The 25,098-nt window shown below is 54.8% G+C and overlaps 1 protein-coding gene across 1 annotated transcript in view; it reads left to right on the top strand.

Annotated features, from left to right (window-relative positions):
• PEPD (peptidase D) overlaps nt 1–25,098 on the top strand; it is a 117,308-nt gene that overhangs the window by 76,280 nt on the left and 15,930 nt on the right. The window contains exons 10-11 of the mRNA XM_036118464.2: nt 16,936–17,004; nt 18,484–18,561. Of these exons, the coding sequence (XP_035974357.1) occupies nt 16,936–17,004; nt 18,484–18,561 (147 nt within the window). The remainder of the gene's footprint in view (nt 1–16,935; nt 17,005–18,483; nt 18,562–25,098) is intronic.

Raw genomic sequence — 25,098 nt, 5'->3', positions numbered from 1 at the left:
GCCTCACCTATTCCCTGCGGACCCAGGGTGGACATCCTGCAACATGTTGGGGACAGGTGGGGAGCACCCATGACTGTGCCCCCGCCACCCAGCCACCTCATACCCATGTGGTGCGAGCTGGTGCTGAGGCCCTGGGGTCCTGGAGAGTGGAGCCTGCTGCCCCTTGGTCACCCCACCCGGCTCCATGCTTGGAGGGCGCCCCCCACTGGCAGCGTCTCCTCTTTTCAGGGCTGATATTTCTACAGGGGCGGTGTGGGTGCTCTCCCCATTCATCATTGTAAGTGGATAAAGACTTCCAGAGTGATAAATAGCATTGCTGTTGCTCCTTCAGCCAGGTGTGTCTAAAATAATGTTTGGAGTTGTGAGCGGGGACACAAAGGCTTGTTAGGAGACGGTCTTCGGCAGCCCACACTAAGTAGCCAGGGTGCTGCCGTGGAATGCAAGCACTTGCAGGGCAGACAGGGCTGTTGCCACCAAGGGCCTGCCCAGGCCTGCCGGACGGTGTCTGGGCCTCCTTCCATTGACAGTCTGCCTTTGACCTGGGCTTTGTGGCTCCCTGGAGCTTGGGAGAATGTTCTCAAAGAGGACATCTTGTGTCTTAGGCACCTGGGGTAGTGCTCACTTGGTGAGGTGGCCATCGTTCTCACTTCTTGCAGGTGGCCAGGATCCTAGGCTGCAGCGACACAGCTCTCCTGGGTCCTCCAGCTGAGAGGTGGCCCCAGGCACCCTGAACCCCCAGGGAACCGGTTCCCTGTATTTCATGCCCCGTGCCTGGAATACCTAGAATGGTTTGTGTGTGCGCGTCTGGGCCTGGCTGGTGTCAGAGCCTTGAGCGGAGGGCCGTTGGGAGAGAAAATGTGGACATGGGGCCCGGAAGGTGACTGAGTCAGAAGAGGAGAGCCCCAGAGGGCTGGCCAGAGCTGGAGCTGGGATGCAGAGAGCCAGCTGATGCTTCGGACCGCCACTTTAAAGAGGCACTGATATAAAACGGTGCTTTCCAGAGAAAGTTCTATCCGAAACGGCAAATTTGTGAAATACTTTTAAGATTATGAGGCTGAGAAAGAAATTTGATGTTTGGAAATAAGGTAGCACTGGGCTCTGTAGAAACAAAGACACACTGGAGGGATTCAAAAAGCATAGCCTTCTCTTCCTGTAGAAGGGATGACGAGGGGATCCTGTCCTGGCCGCACCGAATGGGATCCGGGACCCTCATGCTCTGCAGGATTGGTATTTAGGAAGCACCTTTGTGGTGAAGGATTCCAAGTTTTGCTTCTTCCACGGGTGGTGGGAGGAATTTGTGGAGTGGGGCCTCGTGGCAAGTGGTACCTCCAAGGACACCGCAGGCGGAGTGGGGTGGCCACCAGGCACGTGCCCCAAGGTACTTGTACACCCGTGGACCCACGTGGGCATTTGGGAGAGTCCTTGCCCTGAACAGGCTCCGTCTAATGACCTGGCTTTATGACGAGCTATTAAATAAAGGAAGACAGAAACGTTGCCAAGTAAGGCTCCAGCCAGGATTCAGGCCAAAGGGAAGCGCTTCCCTGTCTTCACGCAGAGCTGAGCGGCATCTGCTGGTCCGAGGCCCTTAGCAGCCAGATTTGCTGGAGGTGGCATCGTCCCCCGAGACCCCTCAGCATTCCGGGTGCTAAGGACAGAGGGCCCCGTTTGGCATTTGCCCTGAGGGTCCACACTGGCTGGGTGTCTGAGGCTGCCGAGCCAGGGACAGGAGCAAGGGGGGGTATAGGAAAGAATCTGGGTTCTTTTGAGTCTCTCCCACCAGCTGTTTTCCGAAGACAGTCAAGTGCTCAGGGAGCTTCCGGACCAAGGTACTCCCACAACTAAAATAAGGTTTTTCTTCAGAGAAGCCTTAGATCAGGATCGCCTAGCATCAGTCACGTGACACCCTCATGCTGTCTGCCAAATTCTTGTCCCACTTGTAGTATTATTTGCTTATTAGTTCCTTTACTTTTTTTTTCTTTAAGTGTCCTTTAAAAGAAAGCTTTATATCCCTGTCGTGAGTGAAACTCAGTATAATTTGCCATAAATGGAATGGAACACTTAAAAATAAATACGTAGTGCATAGAACACGTGTATCAGTGTATCCCTTAATGTCATCTCGTGGACTTCTGTCATGCTTTGGGAAATACTAGCTATTGCTCTTCCAGAAGACTCCCCGCCTGTCGGCTTCCTTCCCCTGCACCTTCCTGGGGAGGGGAGGAAGGGGTGCAGGCATCCTTGAGAGGGAAAGTGGCCTCTGGATTGTGTCAAACGAGAATTATCTCCCTCCATCCCTTCCTGGTTATACATTGATCCTCCATGGATGATTCCTAGGATGGCCTGGTGCATTTTTTAAAGGGGGGGTGGGGCCAAAAAGGCTGTGATTGCCAATGTCAGCCAGGGCTGGTGAGATTGGGTCAGACGTGAGCAGATGTTGATCCCAGATGAAGGCACATTGTTGCCAGTGGCTGTGTTTACGCAGTTCTCCCTGGGCCTCCCAAAGCTGGCGCCCTCTCACTTGTTCAAGAGCATCAGCCCCAAAGGGGTCTGGATTCACAGATCTAGAATTTTCCACTTAAGCTGCATGCTGCAGGCTCCAGGTTTTGTCTTCCTGTGTATCATCACCATTCCAGACACCGGTCAGTCCTGCCCTTCTTGTCGGCAGCGCCTCCCCCACTGCCCTGCCCTTCTTTTAGGAAATCAGCAAAGAAGGTCCTGCAGAGGGTCAGAATGGGCCAGCTGCTTGCTACCTAGATGATGGTCGAAACCACTAGCTAGTGTCCTTCATATATAAATCCCTTAAGGATCAATAGGAGAAAGATGAACATTCGTTTTTCTAAAAAAAGAAACGGGCCACTCAGAAAGGAAGAACTATGAGGACGTAAACATGTAAACTTGCCAGTTAATCAATGAAACAAAATACTTTTTGGTTTTGCCTGCCAGATTCGCAGTTGAGTGGGCAGGCAGGCCCCATAGTACGCCGCTCAAGACGCTGAAAATCCTTATGAACATTTTTGGGGTCTGTTGGGCAGAACGGGCCCTGAGACTGAAAATGTGCCCATGTAATTCTCCTTCTAGGAATTTAGGCATGTGGCCACAGGTGTCCATCATAAGATGGAGGTGGAAGCAGCCTAGATATCCAACAGCGTGAAATTGGGGGAGTAAATAAATTACAGGCTGTGGTACTGCCCACACAACCACGTACTGTTCAGTCACTCAGCAGACGTGTGGAGAGGTGTCGGTGGGCCAGGCGCTGTTCTGGGCTCTGGGGACACTTGAGAGAGCAAAATAGACAAAACCCCGCCTAATGGAGGTGAGAAAGGATAGGTGCATGGATGGATGGATGGATGGATGAAAGTCATATGGTGAGGGCTAGAGGGGAGGGAGTACTTTTTCCAAGGAGCTGGGGACAGGCATCCCTGAGAAGGGGACATTGGAGGAGAGTCCTGAAGGAGAAAGCAAGCTATGGATCTCTGGGACAGACATTCCAGGCGGAGAGAGTGGGGCTCCTCTGGTGGCCCTGCGGTGGGAGCTTGCTCGGCAGCCCCAGGAGCAGCAGAGAGGCAGATGGAGAAGATGAGAGGAGACAGGGAAATGAAGCCAGGACTCTGTGTGCTCCTACTTAGATTATCAAAGGAGCCCTCTGTAGGGGACAAGGGCTGAAGCAGGGAGACCAGCTACACCACTGTGTCCATCGACCTGCAAGAGACAGTGGCCTGCACCAGCGTTAGGGGGGAGAAGTAGTCAGATTCTGGACAGAGTGGCTCTCAGAAATATAGACCTGTATTTATGGACAAGGGAACATGATGTTGCTTTAGCAAGAGAAATGTCTCAGGACTGGAGGCGGGGGGGCCTTTTGAGCTCAGTGGGGCCCCATGCACAGGTGTGAAGTAGGATTTATGAGCCGATGAATAAATTGATACAGCCGCCTACAAAGCCTGGCGTTAGTTACCTGCTAAAGCCAAACGGATACAAAATCCAGTGACACAGCATTTCCAGGCCCGGAGTATGCTCAGTGGAGGTGCGTGCACACTGCCCCAGAAGACCGGACGAGCGTGTCCACAGCTGCCCTGTTCGTGTTAGCCGCAGTGTGGAAACCGCCAGAATGTTCGGCAGCAGGAGAACGGAGCCAACGGAGCGCTACCAACAGAGAGAAGGAGCAGCGCCAGCTACCCGCCACCTGGGCGGGTCTCGCGGGCATCGATGGGAGCTGCAGAAGAAGCCCCACGGAGAGGGCCTGTTATTTGATTCCCTTTACGCAAAGGTCACAAGGAGGCAGAAGTCCCGTGCGGTGATGGAAGTCAGGCGCCCTCGGGAGGGAGGACGGGCTGGGAGGGGCCCCACGTGCTGGGCGCACGGGCGTGCTCACTCTGTGGCAGGTCACCATGCTGGGTCCCTATGGTCGTAGTCCTCTTCTCTATGCACGTCAGACTTCAGTCAAAAAGTGGCTTCGAAAAAGGTTTTATTATTTTAACATACAGCTCATTATTATTTTTAAAAATCCGTATTTATGCATTAAAAAAAAATGCCTGGAAGGATGTTCAACAGCATATTTGACAGAGGTTATCTCTGGGGGATAAGATTCTGGGTGAGGTTTTTTTCCCTTTGTGTAGAGAATTTCTAAAGTCTTTTCTATATATATATGATTTGCATTTATTAGCCGTCTGACACGGCCGGGGCTTTATCCCGTTGCTGATACCGAAGAACTCGGAAATTCAACCTAATCAAGCATGTCAAGGATAAAGAGGAATATTTGTTAATTGAATGTCATGTTATGTCCTCAGTTATGCTTAATACAAGATAGGCAATTTAGAATTCCCAATTATCCAATTAAAATGCTAATTATCTCGTACCTTGATAACGCTGCTCTTGGGGAGAGAGTGAGTGGCTTCTCTCTGGTGCTCCTCGTCTTCCTGCCGTGACCCTGTCTTTCCTGCCGCCCTTGCCTCCGGTTGGGTGGAGTCTTCCCTTGCAGGGCCTTTTTCCCACAAAGTAGGAAAACCGCTCCTTCCCCCCCGAAGGATTTTTGACAATGCTGGAGGCTGCCGGGGGCTGATCGGTTTCTCTTATTGGCAGGGCCTTATCGGAGGCCCTGGGTGGGAAGGTGTCGTTGTCCCCCGGCGGGGACTCAGGTAGGGCAGCGGCAGGGGACTTGGCGAGCTTCAGGCAGAAGGAGCTGCTGATGGTGGAGACGGCCACTGCAGCCACTGCATGTGGCCCGTGTCCCAGGTGGTGCCGAGTCTTGCAGGCTGTGCCGTGAGCTCTAGTTTTGTTTTGTTTTGTTTTTTAATTTTATTATGTTATGTTAGTCACCATACAATACATCATTAGTTTTTGATGTGATGATCCACGGTCCATTGTTTTCGTATAACACCCAGTGCTCCATGCAGTACGTGCCCTCCTTAATACCCATCACCGGGCTAACCAATCCCCCCTCCCCCCTCCCCTCTAAAACCCTATTTGTTTCTCAGAGTCCATAGTCTCTCATGGTTCATCTTTCCCTCCAGTTCCCCCCCCCTCATTTTTCCCTTCCTTCTCCTAGTGTCCTCCATGCTCTTCCTTATGTTCCACGAATAAGTGAAACCATATGATAATTGACTTTCTCTGCTTGACTTATTTCACTTAGCATAATCTCCTCCAGTCCCATCCATGTTGATGTAAAAGTTGGGTATTCATCCTTTCTGATGGCTGAGTAATATTCCATTGTATATATGGACCACATCTTCTTTATCCATTCATCTGTTGAAGGGCATCTCGGCTCTTTCCACAGTTTGGCTATTGCGGACATTGCTGCTATGAACATTGGGGTGCATATGGCCCTTCTTTTCACTACATCTGTGTCTTTGGGGTAAATACCCAGTAGTGCAATTGCTGGGTCATAGGGTAGCTCTATTTTTAAATTTTTGAGGAACCTCCACACTGTTTTCCAAAGTGGCTGTACCAACTTGCATTCCCACCAACAGTGTAAGAGGGTTCCCCTTTCTCCACAACCTCTCCAACATTTGTTGTTTCTTTCCCTGTCCATTTTTGCCATTCTAACTGGTGTAAGGTGGTATCTCAATGTGGTTTTGATTTGAATTTCCCTGATGGCTAATGATGATGAACATTTTTTCATGTGTCTGTTAGCCATTTGTATGTCTTCTTCAGAGAAGTGTCTTTTCATATCTTCTGCCCACTTTTTGACTTGATTATTTGTTTTTTGGGTGTTGAGTTTGAGAAGTTCTTTATAGATCTTGGATACCAGCCCTTTGTCTGTAGTGTCATTTGCAAATATCTTCTCCCATTCTGTGGGTTGCCTCTTTGTTTTGTTGACTGTTTTCTTTGCTGTGCAGAAGCTTTTTATCTTGATGAAGTCCCAAAAGTTCATTTTTGCTTTTGTTTCACTAGCTTTTGCAGATGTATCTTGAAAGAAGTTGCTGTGGCCGATGTCAAAGAGGTTACTGCCTATGTTCTCCTCTAGGATTTTGATGGATTCCTGTCTCACATTGAGGTCTTTCATCCACTTTGAGTTTATCTTTGTGAATGGTGTTAGAGAATGGTCGAGTTTCATTCTTCTGCATGTGGCTGTCCAATTTTCCCAGCACCATTTATTGAAGAGACTGTCTTTTTTCTATTGCATGTTTTTTCCTGCTTTGTCAAAGATTATTTGACCATAGAGTTGAGGGTCCATATCTGGGTTCTCTATTCTGTTCCATTGGTCTGTGTGTCTGTTTTTGTGCCAGTACCATGCTGTCTTGGTGATCACAGCTTTGTAATATAGCTTGAAATCGGGCAATGTGATGCCCCCAGCTTTGTTTTTCTTTTTCAACATTTCCTTGGTGATTCGGGGTTTTTTCTGATTCCATACAAATTTTAGGATTGTTTGTTCCAGCACTTTGAAAAATGTCATTGGAATCTTGATCGGGATGGCATTGAAGGTGTAGATTGCATAGACATTTTAACAATGTTTATTCTTACGATCCATGAGCATGGAATATTTTTCCATCTTTTTGTGTCTTCTTCAATTTCTTTCATGAGTGTTTTGTAGTTCCTAGAGTATAGATCCTTTACCTCTTTGGTTAGGTATATTCCGAGGTATCTTATGGTTTTTGGTGCTATTGTAAATGGAATCGTTTCTCTAATTTCTCTTTCTACAGTTGCGTTGTTAGTGTATAAGAAAGCAACTGATTTCTGTGCATTGATTTTGTATCCTGCCACATTACTGAATTGCTGTATGAGTTCTAGTAATTTGGGGGTGGAGTCTTTCGGGTTTTCCACATAAAGTATCATGTTGTATGTGAAAAGAGAGAGTTTGACTTCTTCTTTGCCAGTTTGAATACCTTTTATTTCTTTTTGTTGTCTGATTGCTGTTGCTAGGACTTCTAGTACTATGTTGAACAATAGTGGCGAGAGTGGGCATCCTTGACGCATTCCTGATCTTAAGGGAAAGGCTCTCAGCTTTTCCCCATTGAGGATGATATTCGTTGTGGGTTTTTCATAGATGGATTTTATGAACTTGAGGAATGTTCCCTCTATCCCTATACTCTGAAGAGTTTTAATCAGGAAAGGATGTTGTATTTTGTCAAATGCTTTTTCTGCATCAATTGAGAGGACCATATGGTTCTTCTCCCTCCTCTTATTTATGTGTTCCATCACACTGATTGATTTGCAAATGTTGAACCACCCTTGCATCCCGGGGATAAATCCCACTTGGTCGTGGTGGATGATCCTTTTAATGTATTGTTGGATCGTATTAGCTAGGATTTTGTTGAGGATTTTGGAATCCATGTTCATCAGGGATATTGGTCTGAAATTCTCCTTTTTGATGGGGTCTTTGCCTGGTTTGGGGATTAAGGTAATGCTGGCCTCATAGAATGAGTTTGGAAGTTTTCCTTCTGTTTCTATGTTTTGAAACAACTTAAGTAGAATAGGTATTATTTCTTCTTTGAATGTTTGGTAGAATTCCCCAGGGAATCGATCAGGCCCTGGACTCTTGTTTTTTGGGAGGTTTTTGATCACTGCTTCAATCTCGTTACTGGTTATTGGCCTATTCAGGTTGTCAGTTTCTTCCTGTTTCAGTCTTGGCAGCTTATAGGTTTCCAGGAAGGCCTCCATTTCATCCAGATTGCTCAGTTTATTGGCATATAGTTGTTGATAATTTCTAATAATTGTTTCTATTTCCTTGGTGTTAGTCGTGATCTCTCCCCTTTCATTCATAATTTTATTAATTTTGGTCCTTTCTCTCTTCTTTTGGATAAGTCTGGCCAGTGGTTTATTGATCTTATTAATTCTTTCAAAGAACCAACTTCTAGTTTCGTTGATCTGATCTACTCTTTCTGGTTTCTAATTCATTGATCTCTGCTTTAATTTTAATTATTTCTCTTCTAATGCATGGCGTAGGCATCGTTTGTTGCTTTTTCTCTAGTTCTTTAAGGTGTAGAGTTAGTTGGTGAATTCGGGACTTTTCTATTTTTTTGAGTGAGGCTTGGATGGCTATATATTTCCCCCTTAGGACCGCCTTTGCAGTATCCCATAGGTTTTGGACGGATGTGTTTTTGTTCTCATTGATTTCCATGAATTGTTTAAGTTCTTCTTTGATTTCCTGGTTGACCCAAACATTCTTGAGCAGAGTGGTCTTTAGCTTCCAAGTGTTTGAATTTCTGCCAAATTTTTTCTTGTGATTGAGTTCCAGTTTTAGAGCATTGTGGTCTGAGAATATGCAGGGAATAATCTCAGTCTTTTGGTATCGGTTGAGACCTGATTTGTGACCCAGTATGTGGTCTGTTCTGGAGAAAGTTCCATGTGCGCTCGAGAAGAATGAGTATTCTGTTGTTTTAGGGTGGAATGATCTGTAAATATCTATGAGGTCCATCTGGTCCAATGTATCATTCAAAGCTCTTGTTTCCTTGTTGATTTTCTGCTTAGATGATCTGTCCATTGCTGAGAGTGGAGTATTGAGGTCTCTTACAATTAACGTATTGTTATCAATATGACTCTTTATTTTGGTTAACAGTTGGCTTATGTAGATAGCTGCTCCCATGTTGGGGGCATAGATATTTACAATTGTTAGATCTTCTTGTTGGATAGACCCTTTAAGAATGATAAAGTGTCCCTCTGTGTCTCTAATTACAGAGTTTAGTTTAAAATCTAATTTGTCTGATACAAGAATTGCTACCCCAGCTTTCTTTTGAGGTCCGCTGGCATGGAAGATGGATCTCCATCCCTTCACTTTCAGTCTGGATGTATCTTTAGGTTCAAAATGAGTCTCTTGTAGGCAGCATATGGATGGGTCCTGTCTTTTTATCCAGTCTGCAACCCTGTGCCGTTTTATGGGAGCATTTAGGCCATTCACGTTGAGAGTGATTATTGAAAGATATGAATTAATCATGTTGCCTGTGAAGACATTGTTTTTATAGATTGTCCCTGTAAATTTCTGTTGTATATCACTCTTGGGGTCTTTCTCCTTTTATAGAACCCTCCTTAATATTTCTTGCAGGGCCGGCTTAGTGGTCACATGTTCTTTCAGTTTCTGCCGGTCGTGGAAGCTCTGCATCTCTCCACCCATTCTAAATGAAAGCCTTGCCGGATAAAGTATTCTTGGCTGCATGTTCTTCTCATTTAGTACCCTGAATATGCCTTGCCAGACCTTTCTGGCTTGCCAGGTCTCTGTGGATAGGTCTGACATTATTCTGATGTTCCTCCCTCCGTACGTAAGGAATCTCTTCCCCCTAAATGCCCTTAAGATGGTTTCCTTGGTTCTAAGATTTGCAAGTTTTACTATTACATGCCGGGGTGTTGGCCTGTTTTCCTTGATCTTGGGAGGGGTCCTCTCTGCCTCTAGGACGCGAATGTTTGTTTCATTCCCCAGATTAGGGAAGTTCTCAGCTACGATTTGCTCAAATACATCTTCTAGTCCTCTCTCTCCACTCCCTCTGGGATTCCAATTATTCTGACATTGGAACGCTTCACGGTGTCACTTATTTCTCTGATTCTATTTTCATGGATTCTGAGTTGTTTTTCCCTGGCCTCCTCTTTTCCCTTTTTATCTATTATATTGTCTTCCAGGTCGCTTCTTCGTTTTTCTGCCTCAGTTACCCTAGCTGTTAGATTATCTATATTGGATTGGATCTCATTGATAGCATTTTTAAGTTCTGCCAGTTCAGCTTTCATTTCTGCCCTTAGAGACTTTATGTTGCCATTAATTGATTTCTCCATTCTAGCCATTGTCTTCACAATTGCTAGCCTGAATTCCATCTCCGACATCTTGGTTATATCTGCATCCATTTGTAAATCTGCAGCGTAAGTCATAATCTCTGAGTCTTTTCTATTTTGGGGGCTCCTCCTCCTAGTCATTCTGTTGATGGGTGTTTGAAGGAATGTATAGAGTCCAAATTATTGACCAGAACCCAAGCAAGATGCACCTGTTTTCTTGGGACCTTAGGGTTGCTGGCCTCTTGTTTTCCCAGCCTGTCTTCTGCGGGAGGGGCCTGCCGTGCTGTTATTCAGGCAACCCTGTTTGGGCGGAGTTGCCCTGCGCCCCTGTGGCGGGGGATGGGCTCAGCGGGAATCAGTCTTTGGGGCTTTTGTTCTCTGGCGGCTTTCCCTGGCGGCTTTGTGCGTCTCTTCCGCGAGTCAGAGCAGAAGAGACCGTTTCCAACCCTCTGCCTCAGAGCAGAGAGACCGCAGTCTGTTCTTCAGTGAGCTCTCCAGGCCGCACGGTCTCTGTTTCTGTCCGTGCTGCTATAAACTGCAGTGGCCTGGGTTGTGCCCAGCTGCTCCCAGTTTGCGCGCGCGCGACCCCACCGCTTTGGGTTTCCGTCCCGGGGGCTGCAGTTCGCTGGCTCGACCCTGCTGCTCCGGGTTTCCACCCCGGGGGCTGCCCTGAAGTCCTTTCCCCGCTGCTACCGGTCTGCAAGTCTGTGCCCTGTCCGCAGCGCGCGAGGCTGTCGCTTTTTGGCGGTGTAGGATCCCCACGGCCAGGCACCCTCCCGCTGCCGTTTATCCTCCGATACCTGCCTGCGGAATCACGGCTCCCTGCTTCGTACCTCGAAACCAACCGCCTGCGATATTCTGTTTGTAGAGATCCAGATCTTCTTACATCTCAGGCTGGTTTCGTGGGTGCTCAGAGTGGTCTGGTAGATATCCAGCTCAATTCCGGGGACCAGTTGAAATAGAGTCCCCTACTCCTCCGCCATCTTTCCTCTCTAGTTTTGTTAATTATGTCTGGGTTTAGTCCAGGTCAGTCCCTTCTTGGTGACAAACTGTGTGAATGCTACTTGCTCATTTAAAACACCCTCAAGCCTCAGTGGTGGCTCCCTCACCTGCTCTCTGTCTTTCCTCCCTGGGGGGCCTGGGGAAGGAGAGGGACAGGCTGCCTCTCGGTTCACCACCCAGGCCGGAACCCGCCGTTCAGAAGGCCCACAGAGAACTCGGTTACAGGAGCTGGGGCTCTCCTGGGAATTTGGGCAGAGGCTGGGATGGGTGGCAGCGATTACCAGGGCGGGATGGGGGCTCTTCTGCTGGGTACTTTCTGATGACGTCTGATCACCCCCAGAAGAAATGAGTGGAATAGCATCCACCCTTCCCTGGAAATTCAACAGTAATGTGGTATGTGCTTCTGGTTCCGTGGGCAAGCTGTTCTCCTGCTGCTGACTCCTAGCAGAGACCCCTCCTCGGGGTCTGGATCCAAGTCGTCTCTGGCTGCTGCCTCCACTTGGGGGAAGCAGGAAAACAGGAAAGCACTCCACTCGCCTCTAGGTGAGTCTCAGGGCTCCTCTCTGTGGGACTGTGATTTTCTTACTATCGAGAATTTTCTTTTAGTAAGTACTCAGGTCTCCAAAAGGCCTTTCCCATTCATTACCTAGCTGTCATTTATGCCCAAAAAATAAGGGTAGTTAATTAAACAATAAATGTGAATCCGAAGTAACTCAGTGCTGTGATAACTGCACAGAACATAGTCATTAGCCCCAAAACATCACGAGACACCCCCACTCCCTCCTTTCTCACTCCTCGAGGCCGGGGCACTTCCCTAAGGAGGTGAGACTTCCAGATGCGTGAGCGGGACAGAGGCAGCTAGACGCCCTGTGTCAGGGGACGCCTGTGTGCGTGTCTGTCCTGGGGAGGCAACGTGTGTCCACCTGCGCGTGGGGCTGCACTGCACTGTGTGGGCGCCGGGGTCCGGGCCACAGAGGGATTCTGTTTGGCTTTAAAGGACAGGAGACTCTTTGTCTAAGCCCGGCCTCCCTCAAGGGGTCCTTGCTGTGTGCACTCCCTTTGAGGCCCCTGAACGACCACAGTGGTGACAGCTGATGTGTCCTGCACATAGGGCTCAGCATGTGGCAGACACTGTTATATGCACTTTCTATGTATCATATCACGTAAGTGATACAGCAGTTCTGTGGAAGGTACTGTTATCCCATCTTACAGATGAGGAAACTGAGGCACGGACAGGCCATACAGCTGGTACATGGCAGCGCTGGGATTTGGCTTCAGTGTCATTACTGAGCAGTGCCCCCGGGAGGCTGGGCATGTGGCCCAGAGCAAGGACGACGGGACACGGCACAGGGTGGAGAACCCACAGGCCTGAGGACGTGGGGGGCAGCCACGAGGAGCCTGCCTGTGCCAGGAGAGAACGTGGGGCACCCGCTGGGGACCGCAGTAACAGTGGGTGTGGGCTGCACCTGGCCCAGGAGGACCCTGCGTGTAGCTTGGAGTGCCTCGGCCTTACACGAGAACCCCGTGTCCTAAGCGCTCACTCTCCTAGACCCGCAGCTCAGCCGAGCGGCCTGCCCATCTTCCCTTCCATGCTCCTGTTCCTGGCGCGGCATGTGCCGGAACTGCCGTGCATCAGGAGGGGGCTGATGCAGCCCCTGCTCACCTCCCCAGCTGGCCCATCTGCCGGCGCTCATGCTTGTGCTGATAGCTTGCTGACACTCTCTGCCCCCGGCAGCCCTTCTGCCGTTATCTTGGGCAGCTGATGCATTTTTATAGGGCCGTGGCTATCTCCTCATCAGGTGATAAACCTCAGAGGGCAGGAGCTGGGCCGTGAGCCCAGGAAGGCTCCACGGGCTGGACGAGCAGGCCCCGGGGGAGGCCCCAGTGCTGTCCCCAGAGACACCGTTCCTGCAGATCTGGGCCTCGGCATCTGCTCACCCTGCCCCATTCGTCATCTCTAGGCACTGACAAATGGGCCTGCCGCTCTTTCGCCGCAGTAGCTCCATCCACCTCGTTATTCACAGCACAGACTCTCCCAGGTTACTGAAAGGTTCTCACTGATGCCTGGAGACAAAGCATTTTCCACTCGTGTCTTGCTTGGGAGAAATTTATAGGCAAGGAGTGTAAATTGATAGAGGCACGGCCCTGCCGGGGAGAGCTTCAAGGACCACGTTGTGGCAGGTGTGTGTGAGACCCTGGCTTGCCTCTGCGCATCGGGAAGCCCCCCCTGCTGCCGGGCCACGGGCCTGGTGCCTGGTCGGGTGCTCCCCACCTCATGCTCCACGCAGGCGAGCAGGAGGGAGCGGGGCGGGTGGGCCCCACGGGACACCGACACACAGGCGAGAGTCACAGATGAAAGAGCAGGCGGAGGTGATCTCTGGGCTACGGCCCTGCTGCCTGGCTTCCTGCCCCCATCTGCTGATGGGTAGACTGCTCACTTCCAGAAGTTTTGCTGTGGTTCTTCATAGGATCTACCTGTTGTGTTTTCATGCTCTGTGGTTAGGTGTCAGTTCATGGGTGCGTATAGTCCCTGAAATTCTGCTACCAGAAATCCTTGGGGGTCCCAGCCTGCTGCCGACTGTGTTTGACAGCTCTTGTGGACGAAGTGTGGGCTGTGAGTTCATCTTCAGTGTGTGTGTGTGTGTGTGTGTGTGTGTTGTGTACATAGCGTGCACACAGACCCTGGCTGGCCTGAGGCTGTGGCTGCCCAGTTGGCTTTGTGTCACTCCAAACCCTGCAGGTAGTTCACGCTGGACCCTGAACCCCACGGAGGACAGACCCACGCTATGAACTCCGAGGGAAGGCTGGTATTTTATTTTTCCCCAGAACCCAGGCAGGCTCCCTGATGGCCTGTTCATGCTGGCGAATTTTCTCCAGGTCTGGCCTTCTGCTGAGGGTGCATCCCGGCCTGGGCCGCAGCTGTATGTGCGGGTGGGGTCTCGTTCTCTTCTGCTACTTCTTATGTCCCTGAGGCCTTGTCCCTGTCCCCAACATGGCAGTGAAAGCCAAGGCCTCCAGCTTCCCCAGCCTGGCAGCTCCGTCTTCCTTCCTTCCGGCCCCATCTTCCTTCCTGTCCCGTGACCGTGGTTCTATGTACTGTCTTTCATGTAGCACCTCTTGAATGGGGGAGGTGGGATGGTTTATGGTTCCGGTTTTCAGTTTACTCTGCCATTTGTCTCCTTATGGCTCCAGAGGGACCAACGGGTAGCTTCCAGCCGAATTTGGCTGTAGACTTGTGTCTGTCAGGAGTTAGGCCCTTCTGGCTATGGGTCACCTGATCCTCATCTGGTTCACAGTTGGCCATATTTCCCATAAAGTTCCAGAGGGGTCTTTATCAACTGCCCTTCTATCACCACCTCGGTCTGTGAGCTGTGTAGTGGGAATGCGTGCAGCTCTGACCGAGCTCCTACCAGGCTCCAGAGGAGCTCCGTGTCACCCACGTGGCCCCAGTTTGCAGCATGCACTGCTCAGCACCCCTGTCCCTTGAAAACCAGAAATGCGTGGGACACATCTTTCCATGGGCCCCCTGACCATTGCATGTGTCCACAGCCCAGGCCTGAGGGCTCAGAGAGGGACCTCCAAGGCGCATGAGCAGAAAACGTGGGCCTGTTGCGTTCGCCTGTTATTGCCACCAAAGCCCCAGTTGGTCCTCACATCGTGTCAGAAAAGTTAATTCAAACCAAAATTAGATGCTGAAGTCCAATTTGAACAACTTCAAGTCATTTTCAGCTCGAGTGACTTTTCAGCTTCTGGCGTTTCTCCTCTTCCTGTGGCTAGAAACTGCCCCAGGGCCGGGCTGCAATCCGCAGGTGAAAACTGGGTCAGCCTTCGCTCAGTCTAGTGCTTCTGTAAGCTGTGCCTTTTACCCTAAAGTGCTTTTTTCTTAAATGGAAGCCAGAGTGTGCCATGAAGGCTGTTTCTCCTGAGCAGAGGACACGGCCGGGAAATGCAGGCCTCTGAGGCTGTAGGGGAGGGAAGCCGCCCTCCCACCCCACGTCCTCAGGCCTCTGCAGAATGTTCCCGGTTATTCATCTGCGCATGCAGGCGGCACAGCTGTCCCTCGGCCTGGCCTTCCTGGCTGTTCCCACAGTTGTCTGCCTGTCCCCGCCCCAGGAGAGGCCCTCTGTCCCCAGCCCCTGGAGAATGGCCATGCGGCCCCGAGATCTGCTTCTGTCCGGACAGGCTTGGGTCTTCCTTATAAGGGAGCAGCTCCACGGCGCATCGGGCGTCCTCCCCTCATGTGGGCTCGCTGTGCGGGGGCCCCGTGTCCGAGGCCCTGGTATCAGAGGCTGCCTGCCGGGGCTTGGCACTGGAAAGCTGGCCCCAGGAAGGAACGGGCTGGGCTGTAGCCGCACGCGGCGCTGTGACTTGGTCTCGCCGCCCCCGTGGTCTCCGGGACAGATGTGAAAGTTGGTGGCAGCCCCCAGAGTGCCCCTGCTGTGAATACAGGGCACCGATAAGGGGGGAGTGTGTGCCCTTCCTCGCCTCCCTGGCAGTTCCTGAAATTCTTTCTGTTGAGGAAATCGTTCACTCACAGATACCCAATTATCCTGGGAGGTTTGTGAAGCAAGTCTGGAAGCCTATTGAACGGAGCAGAACCGTTCCTGCATGACAACTACTTAATACCCAATCATAACAATTATACGTAATTGATGTTTACAGCGCCTGGAAGATTAGACTGCTCCATACAGATGTTCCCCGAAACAGGCCTCGAGTGAGCAGGGCAGGATTGCCACTCAGCATGCCCACGGGCAGCCTTGGTGTTCCGAGGACGGGGCCTGTGGCACAGCCCTGTGCTTGGGCCCCTGCCCTGGGGGTCAGTGGGTGGGGTGGGGCCCCCTGGACCTGCTTCTCAGATGTTGCCCAGGCCCCCCGAGAGTTCAGCACTGCTGAGGTGGTGTTCATGTGGCTGGTCTGGTCCATCAGCCCCTGTAGTCATCTGTAGGATCTGCCCCAGGAGGACTGGGGGCAGGGCTCAGGCCTTTGCCAGGGGTGGTTTACCCTCTGACCTTGACATCCTGTGCACTTGGAGGACTCCCCAGGCTCTGGCTCTGGGCTCACCCTGAGGGCTAGCGACCCCCTCTAGGATCTCATCTTTGCTTCCCCTGCCCAGAGTGGGAGCTTGTCCACGGAGCCATTTGCTGCTTGGCCTGAGGAAGGAGAAGGAGGACCTGTCCTCAGACCCTGCCTCTCTCCACCCCCTCTGCCCCCAACCAGAGACCACTCTGCCCTGCTTTGTCTCCGTGAGGGCCTGCCCCTCGACCCTGTCCTCCAGGCCAGTGCCCAGCGGTTCTGCTCTCCTTTCCCTGTGCCCCTCCCCAGGGTCAGGCCCAGGGCCATCTGAGGCTAGCTTGGGGCTGGGAGAGCTCGTGTCCAGCCCCTCGTGGTGGGGTGGGCTGTGGCCAGTGGACACGGGAGACCCAGGGATACAGCGGTGGCCCCTGCCCCAGCCCGTCCTCCTGCAAGACCAGGGCTGACTTCCCGATGGGCCCGGGGCGCTGGGCGGCCCCCCAACATGGGAGGTGGTGTGCCTCTTGTTTTGTTTTCCCTCTCCTCACTGGCCCCTGCTTCTGTGGCCTGCGCCGACCCTGGGCTCCGGGCTACAAGCCTCGCAGAGCCACGCGGGGGAGCTTGGGTCTTGCTGCGGGCGCAGCCAAGCAAGCCAAGCTGGGCCCAGGATTTGCGTGGGGCGGGGGGCGTGCATCCTCTGGCACCTCTGTCCTGACGTCCTTTCTTCCCCTGCAGCCTCTTCGAGCACTACTGCTACTCCCGGGGGGGCATGCGCCACAGCTCCTACACCTGCATCTGTGGCAGGTAAGTGGGGATGACAGAGAGGGGAGGTTGTGGGAAGGTGAGGGCTCCCCCGCCCCCTGAGCTGGGACACACCTGCTCGCTACCATGCCCACAGCAGTGCCCACTGAAGCTAAGCCATTGTCCCCTGCTAAGGCTTCCGGCCCATGCGGGGTGCAGGAGGGAGCCGGCCCACTCGCTGCCATGCCCTCCCTCGCCCTCTCTAGGGTGGCTGCCCCCCTGGGGCTGCTGGCTAGCCTTCCTTCCCCCTCCACACAGACACACAGCCAGCATGTGGGGACCAGGGTGTGACTTAGGGCTGTGACGGCTTCTGCGTGCAGCAGAGGCGGAAGGAGCCATGTCGGTGCAGGAGGCCGTGGTTCCGTGTCTGTGTGTGTGTGGCCGTCAGTGTGGCTGTGTAGGGAACATCCCGATGGTGGGTGGGTCCGGGTCTCTGGGGTGGGGGGTGTCCCCCCACGTGCGGCACACTGTGGCTGGGGGGGGCTCTGTGTGTGTCTGTGTGTGTCAGCGGGGTGGGGGTGTCCCCCCACGTGCGGCACATTGTGGCTGGGGGGGGCTCTGTGTGTGTCTGTGTGTGTCAGCTGCACGTGGCTGAGTGTGCTTAGAGGCCACGGGGGTCAAATGCCGCTGAGAACGGGGCAGCCCGTGACTGTGGGTGTGTACGGCTCTGTGCGTGTCTGCGTGTCTGCGTGTGTCACCGTGCGTGTGTCTCTGAGGGGCATATCCTGGCTGGGGGTGGCCCCCTCGGCTCCCGGGTGCACCCTAGCTCGCCTCGCCCAGCTCTGCGCCCTGGGTCAGAGGGTCTGGCCTCTGCCCAGCCAGGACGGAACCAGCAGCTCTGCTGATGCGCACGTCCTCGGCACATGAATAATACATGTGGACGTCTCAGTCTTTGGAAATGTTCTTCTCTGGTGGATAGAGAGAAAAATCATTATTTCTACTTTTATGATTCCTGAGACTCCCGAACAGGGCCATAAATATTACACCCAGGTGGGTTTTTTTTTCCTTTGGACAGACTTAAAAGTCCTTTTTTTCTTAAAGGCATTGCTCATTAGGGAAGCAAGCTCGAGTAGAGGAGCGAGGCTGACAGCATGGCGGCCCCTCCATGGTCCAGGCCCTTCCCCCTGGGCCTCCCCCCCCCCAACCAGGAGAAGACGGCTTCCTCGGGGTCCCTTTCCCGGGCCTCAGACCCTTGTCCCCCCACCAGTCCCACATGCCCAGCCCCAAGGGCATCTGCCCACACAGCGCTCGTCTAGGGGAGCCCTGACGTGTCAGCACGGGAGCTGCGAGCCACGAGGCTGGCCACCCCCGGGCCTCTGCTGGAGGGGGGGATGGTACTGCCCGTGGGCCGGGGCCTGCCCCTGAGAATGGGTGTGCACGGCTGTGTGCATGTCTGCGTGTCTGCATGTGTCACCGTGGCTGTGTCTCTGAGGGGCACATCCCGGTGAGGATGGGCGGTTGACCTCCCCCGGTCCTCCGCAGTGGTGAGAACTCGGCAGTGCTGCACTATGGACATGCCGGAGCCCCCAACGACCGGACCATCCAGGATGGAGACATGTGGTGAGTGAGGCCAGCCCCGAGCCGGCCCTGCCCTGGCTCTGCATGTGACCCGCGGGGTCGCAGAGGGTCTCCACCTCCAGGGGGACTGACTGGGGGGCCTCTTGGTCCCACCCTGAGAGGGCTGAGCACAGTGAGGCCCCCAGGTCTGCTCTGGGCCCAGACTTCTTTACCAGGGCTGCCCACATGCACGGCTCCTTCTCTGCAAGGCCAGGGAAGCACCGAGAGAGGGTGTGGGGGACCCTGTGCCGGGTGGTGGGGGGTTGCTGAGGCACAGCCTCAGAGGCGGCCTGAGCTGGCCCCCAGTGCCTGCCCCGTACTCGCCACTCACACCTCTGTCTCGGTACCAGGAGGACGGGCACCTAGTCTGGAGCGGGGAAGACCCCTGGGGAGCCTCCCACCCTCTGAATCCTGCCAGCCTCAGCCATCCATAAACGGCCATGAGTTCAGGAGGTCAGAGGGGGCTCTTGACCTTCAACACTGTTTGCGGGGCTTTCCTGAGCACAGCTTAAGGTGCTCAGGGCACCTCCTAGAGCCCCGACCAAGCAGATGTGGGCAGGATCTGCAGCCCTCAGCCCCTAGATGGACTCTCCCCTGTTGGCAGGATTGCACTCCCGCTCACGCCCCCCCGGGGTGGAGGGCTCATACTGAGCATAGGCCGCACCTCTCTGGGCAGTTGCCCCGGGTCTTGGCAGGGGTCTGTGTGTGCCTCGCTGACCTGGACCAGCTCTCTCTTTGACTCAGGGACACTGGGCACTGCCCACTTCTCCTCTCCACCTCCCAGACGTCAGGCAGGGCCAGCGCAGCCCACAGAAGACATGTGGTGAGGGGTTGGCCTCACTCACCACATGTCTCCTGTGCTCAGGAAAGCCTGGGCTGAGAGCCACCCAGAGGCCACCCTGTCTTGGCCTTCAGACATCTTGCCACGGTCATCAACACATGGCCGGGGTGGGGGGCACGCACTGTTGCATCCGGTTCTTTGGGGCCTGCAGCTCCTAGTTGCTGGGCACCTGAGCAAGAATCCTGCCAGCCTACTTCCCGGCAGCATCGTGCCTCGCGTCAGGTTGTGGGTGTCGCCCTGCTAGGCTCCGTTCCCCTGCTGAAGTTCCGGCCATGCAGCCCGGCGGCCAGAACCTGGCCTCCCGCACGTGTAGCCCAGCCCTGAGGCAGGGAGGAGGGGAACCTGCACGCAGGAGGCCCTGGCCCGCATCCACTGGGGGGCCTGAGCTGTGTTCTGAGCTGTCCCTGCTAAGTGTTTTCAGACATCCACCCAACCCCAGGGGGCCCGTCCCTGCCGCAGGGCACACTGGGCTCGGTGACTGGCTGTGGGCTCTGCAATCACCCGGGGGCAGTAGCGGGACGGACTGTTCTGGCTAGGGCCGCTGTCGCCCAGAGCCTAGTTCCACCTTCTGGGAGGAAACAAAGCCCCTGAGTTCCCTCTTGGAGCCTCAGTTTACTTTTCTGTCAGTGGAGATAACACACAGCTCTCAGAACGGCATGAAGGGGCAGAAGAAATGTGTCAGAAAGGCAGGGGCTGAGCTCATGTGCCCTTTCCTGGGGGGTCTGGGCCAGTAGAGTGGGGATGGGAGCATACAGAGGGGGACACCCAAAGTGTCTGCACCCCTCCCAGAGTGGCTGGTGTCCTTCTTGGCATAGGGGCCAAGGGTATGCAGAAACCCTGACAGGACCTTCCCCTGTACCTGGCCCCAGGGACGTCTCTTCAGGTAGATTTTCTCACCCTGCCCCCACCCCGTGCCCCCCCCCCCATGTGTAGGGGAGGTCACTGAGACACAAGGAAAGTCCAGGTGCAGAGCCAGAGGGATTTAGGGAGGGGGGTGGCTGCCTGAGATGTGGCTCAGCTGGAGACTAAGGGCAGACGGGAGCACCGTGCCCTCTGGGCCAAAGAGAGACCACCTGGTGTCTCCAGGGACTTTTGCGTCCTGGAACCTTTCCTAGTGCTCTTTGTGCCGCCCATTCCGCCTGGGCCACGAGGCCAGGATGTGGGAAACCAGTCCCCGGGCAGAGGCAGAGACCTCGCCATACCAGCGGGTTTTGGCTGTCCCGGGGCCAGCTCTGGCCGCCTGGAGGGCCCTGTGGCCGTGCCATGTGGCTGTGATTTTTCTCCTCTGTGAACTTGGCACACCCCAGAGGAAGTGGCTACTTTTCCACTCTCTGTCTGCCCCCACTACGGTCCTCACCCCATGAGAGGCTGGTCGCAGCTGCGTTCCTGGACTGGCCGCTGCTGGGGTGGAGCTGGGCTGACCAAGGCGCAGCATATATCCGCTTCCCACGTAGCCCAGATGTGGCCCCGGCCCTCCTGGCAGCGCATGGCACCTGCGGCTCCTGCTTGCAGCTAAGACAGGAGGACTGAGGGCTGATCCAGGAATCCCATGGATGTTAATGCCAAGTTCAAATTGGTGATTTGATTTTTCTAGTGGTAACTTTGAAATGTAGCCAGTAGAATAATTATGAGTTTATTATAGTCAATTTATTATGCAGCATTTAGAACAACATGTTTTGTTGATTACTGCTACTGCCAGATTGCTGGTGGCGCTTATAATCCATTGTTTTATTGAAATTGATCCGCCGCGCCTACTGTGTTGGGTAAATAATAAATCACTCTGTGATCCCAACGTAAAAGCCACGCTACTTCATCATAAGGTATGAAACCAAAATATGAGCATGGTGCAGTTTTTCCTGAAGCTGAGTGTCTCCCAGAGTACAACTGTTCCAGTCCCTTGAAGTCACGTGAAAATGCCCCAGAGATACTTGAACATTGAGGAAGGGGCTGCGTGGGGCCAGAGCTGGTCCAGCGCAGTCAGGCTCTACTGGAGAAGGTGGGAGTGGGGGCTGAGAGGCGGCCAACCTTTCCATCCCTCTCCCTCCGGTCCCAGACGTGCCCGCAGCCCCCCACAGGGAGCCTCAGAGAGCCTGGGCTGTGTGATGATGAGCGCGGAGGGTCCCTAGTTCCTGCCCCTGCCCTCCCCCTCCCTAGCTGAGTGGCTGGTACCTCGAGCCTCAGCTTCTCCATCCACACCCAGCTCTGGGAGGATTCAGCGAGAATAAGCAGTGTTGAGTGGGGAGCCTGGCACAGCGTGGCCTTGGCGGGTGAGAGGGGCAGTGGTGGCCGTCCTCAGAGCCAGCAGGCTGGGCTTCTGCCTGTGCTCTGGGGCCCTGAGGCCCACCTTCCAACAGCGGGTTCCATGACAGACGGGCGGTGAGAGGCACCGCCGAGCCTGAGGCAGATAGCTCTCGAGCCCCGAGGCCTGTTCTGTGTTTTCAGCCCCGCACTGTCCTCGAGGTGAGTGCCAGGTGGGGCGTGAGGCTGGCCAGGCCCACCCCCCGATGCCTCCGTCCCTCCAGGACCAGTACCTTTCCGGGAGCCGGGTCGAAGCTGCTGTCGGCCTCAGTCATTGCCCTGGGAACAGGGCTTGTGAATTAGGCACACTGTTCGCCCTCCATGTCCGCCTTGTCTTCCTAGGACTGAACAGCAAGGGCTGCTTCGCCCACCACGCCCGCTCCGTGGGCCCCTTCCCATGTCTCCCTGCTGGATGCAGCCCCACTTGCTCAGCATGAGCCACAGGTGGAGGACCAGACTTTGATGTGGCTTCAGATCCCTGGGGGCCTCACACTCAGCTCCCTCAGAGCCATGAGGCCTCTTGGGGGATACCTCTTGGGCTTTTGCCCTTGGCTCTCAGAGCCCTTCCACAGGTTCTCCAGGAACCTGTCTCCCAGCCACGGTCCTAGAGAAGCCATTAGTTGCTTTTTGTTCTGGCGTTTAAGGCAAGTGGCAGACCTTGTCAAACAGGGTGGTAGGAGTGCGGTACACTTGCTGATGCATGCTCGTCACGTGCTCACACGAAGGATGGTGGCTCCTGTCATTGGACACTCTTTCTGGGTAGGAGCCCCGGAAGACCCCTCCCCACCAAATCAGCCCCAGCCAGGTGGGTGTGAACACAGATGTTGTGAAGACAGATGTGGCCCCCATGGGCTGCCCTGGCTTCCCAGAACCAGCCTGGGCTTTGGAAACCAGAGTCCTCAAGGCAGATGGAGGTGCCAAGGGGCTGGTGTGCCACCCATGGGCCACCAGGGAGCGCCGCTGTCCGTGTTCAAATCCACTGGGAAGCAGTGCGCCCAGAGTCGGATCCTCCCTTGTGCTGGGCTCCTGGGTCTGAGGCTGGCCTTTGCAGCTCTCCTGCCTCCCCGGGGCCCCTCGGCAGGATCACCCCAGGGGCAGAGGCAGGAGGGGCCCAGGCTGTGCCTCCGGTGGGTCCTGATTTGGAAAACAGCTGGGACACCCCTCCTCAACCACTGCTGCCTCCCGCCCTACCATCTGATCAGGGAGCGGGGGGAGTGGTTCCTGAGGTAGGATACCCTGTGTATACTTCTAGAACCTTCTAGAGCACCTAAGGATGCCCAGGCCTGGGTTGTCCAGCTGCAGGCAGGATGCAGCCAGTGGGTGGCGCGCCGGACGTCCCAGCACTGGCCAGAAGAGGGCAGCGTTGTCTCAGGATGTGTGGGCCGGCCTCCTCCCTGCTGGCCCTCTGTCTGTACTGCCCCCGGGGCGTGGGAGGGGACAGCCAGCCCAGTTAGGGGGAGAGGCCTGTCCCAGCCCCATGCCAGGTCCGCTGCCCTTCTCCTCTCCTCTCCTCTCCTGTCAGGGGTCGGGGGCCTCTATTTCTCCTTGCCATGCTAATGGTCGGCCTGATGCCCTGGCTCTCGCTTGCCTTGCCCTGCTGACTGGCAGAGGTGGGGACACAGCACGCGATGACCAAAGCCCCGCTTCTCTCTGCCCAGAGAAATAAGGGCTTTCCTCCCAGGGAAGCCCCTGGAGACACCTGACCTGTCAAGGGCGTGTCAGTGGCACATGCTGACCATGTCACACCCCCAAGCTGCCCCGTCCTTTCCTTCCACAGATGGGGGAACAGACCTGTGAGGGATCGTGGTCAAGGCAGGCTCTTCCCCTAGCTGGCCACCCTTCCTGCCACCAACGCCATTACCGCCGGCTCCTTCCTGCCCCTGTCTCGTTCCCAGTTAGTTCCGCAGGCTTGACGTGGACTAGATGTTAAACTGCATGGGGGAAGTCACCCTACCTCACCCCCTCCGTCCCAGGCCACCGTGCCATGGGCAGCAGTCTGCATCTCTGTCGGACACCCTGCCCCCAGCCTGCAGGCTGTAGGGGCCCCCCCCGCCGCTAACCCGGGGCCCCAGCAGCCCCCTTGGTGTCCCGCAGGCTGTGATGGGATGGTCCTGCCTGCTCCTGGGAGCCGCCTGCTCTGATGTCTGCCTGGCACCTGCAGCCCCACGGAGGGGCGAGTGTCTCGGGCTGGTGGCGGAGCTGGGGTGAGGGGGGCTCCCTCCACAGCTGGTGGTGGAGCTGGGCTGAGGGAGACTCCAGGCCTCACTTGTCCTGGTGCCCGATGTCCTGGTTGACTTCAGAGAACGAGTGTCATCTCCAGAGCCTGCTCCCTGACCCCTGTCCCCTGGCTGTTTCCTCAGAGGAACACTTGATTCTCACCCAGCAGCCCCATACCGAGGGTTCAGTGGTCTTAAAGACATGCCCAGGCCTCAGGGTAAGAGAACACTCTCTGGGGGGCACAGACCCCGCTAGCCTGGACGGCCAGACCAGTGGCCGTAGCCGTCAGCCTTCCGTCCCAGTGAGAAGCACCTTCACATTCTGGCCCCATCCCACGTGCGCAGACCTACCCAGACTAGAACCGGGTACCCCTCCGCATGGTCTGTCCGTTCTGTGTACTTTACGTTCCTTGCCTGCACCCCACTCAGTTGACTTCACCGCCCCCGGCTTGAAAAGCACTAGTCCAGACAGCCTGGATGGTCACAGACATCATGGGACACTGCTGACCAAAAAAGTGAAATGAAGCATGTGCTGGGCTCGTGACACGATTCCGTCCCTCCCCGACGGAGGCCACTGCCCTGATGCCCAGCCCTTGTCCGCTGTGCCGCGGTGGCAGAGAGTGCCTGGCTGGATGGTCACTGTGTCCCACCCACATAGCGGGCCAGGTGCCATGTCGTGCCCTTCAGGGGACTTGGCCCCACACGGGGGCTCTGCTTCTCCCCACGCCATCTGTAGATTGGGAACAACAGTTCTTTCCAGATACGCAGGACGCCCCCGGCCCAAGCCTGTGTGCCAGGGACCGCTGGCTCTGGGTCTCTGGGGGCTGGTCGCTTGGGCAACTTGCCTGTCTGCCTGGGCCCCCCAGGAGCAGCCGACCCATGACTGGAGTGGGGAGCAGGGATGCCTAGAAGGTACTGGGGAGAGGTCTGCTTGATGAGTCAGCCTGTGGCCTCCAAGTGATGGCCTCAGCCCCGCCGGTCACAGTGGGGGCTGGGCAGTCTGGGGAAGGGCAGGCTGGGGGGCGGGCCACGTGCCTTGTCCAGAGGGGCTGCCGGCTGCAGGACACCAACGGGAAAGCCAGCGGCACGTCTTCCTCTCTCACGCTGAGGTCTGGAGGGAAGCAGGAGTTTCCTGCTTCTCAGAAATCCCCTGGCCTCGCCTGGAACACAGGCTGGGGTGGCGGC

Source organism: Halichoerus grypus, chromosome 15 (assembly GCF_964656455.1).
Source record: "Halichoerus grypus chromosome 15, mHalGry1.hap1.1, whole genome shotgun sequence".
Classification (NCBI taxonomy): Eukaryota; Metazoa; Chordata; class Mammalia; order Carnivora; family Phocidae; genus Halichoerus; species Halichoerus grypus.
Note: the sequence above shows the minus strand (reverse complement) of the source record. Positions and strands in the feature narration are given on the sequence as shown.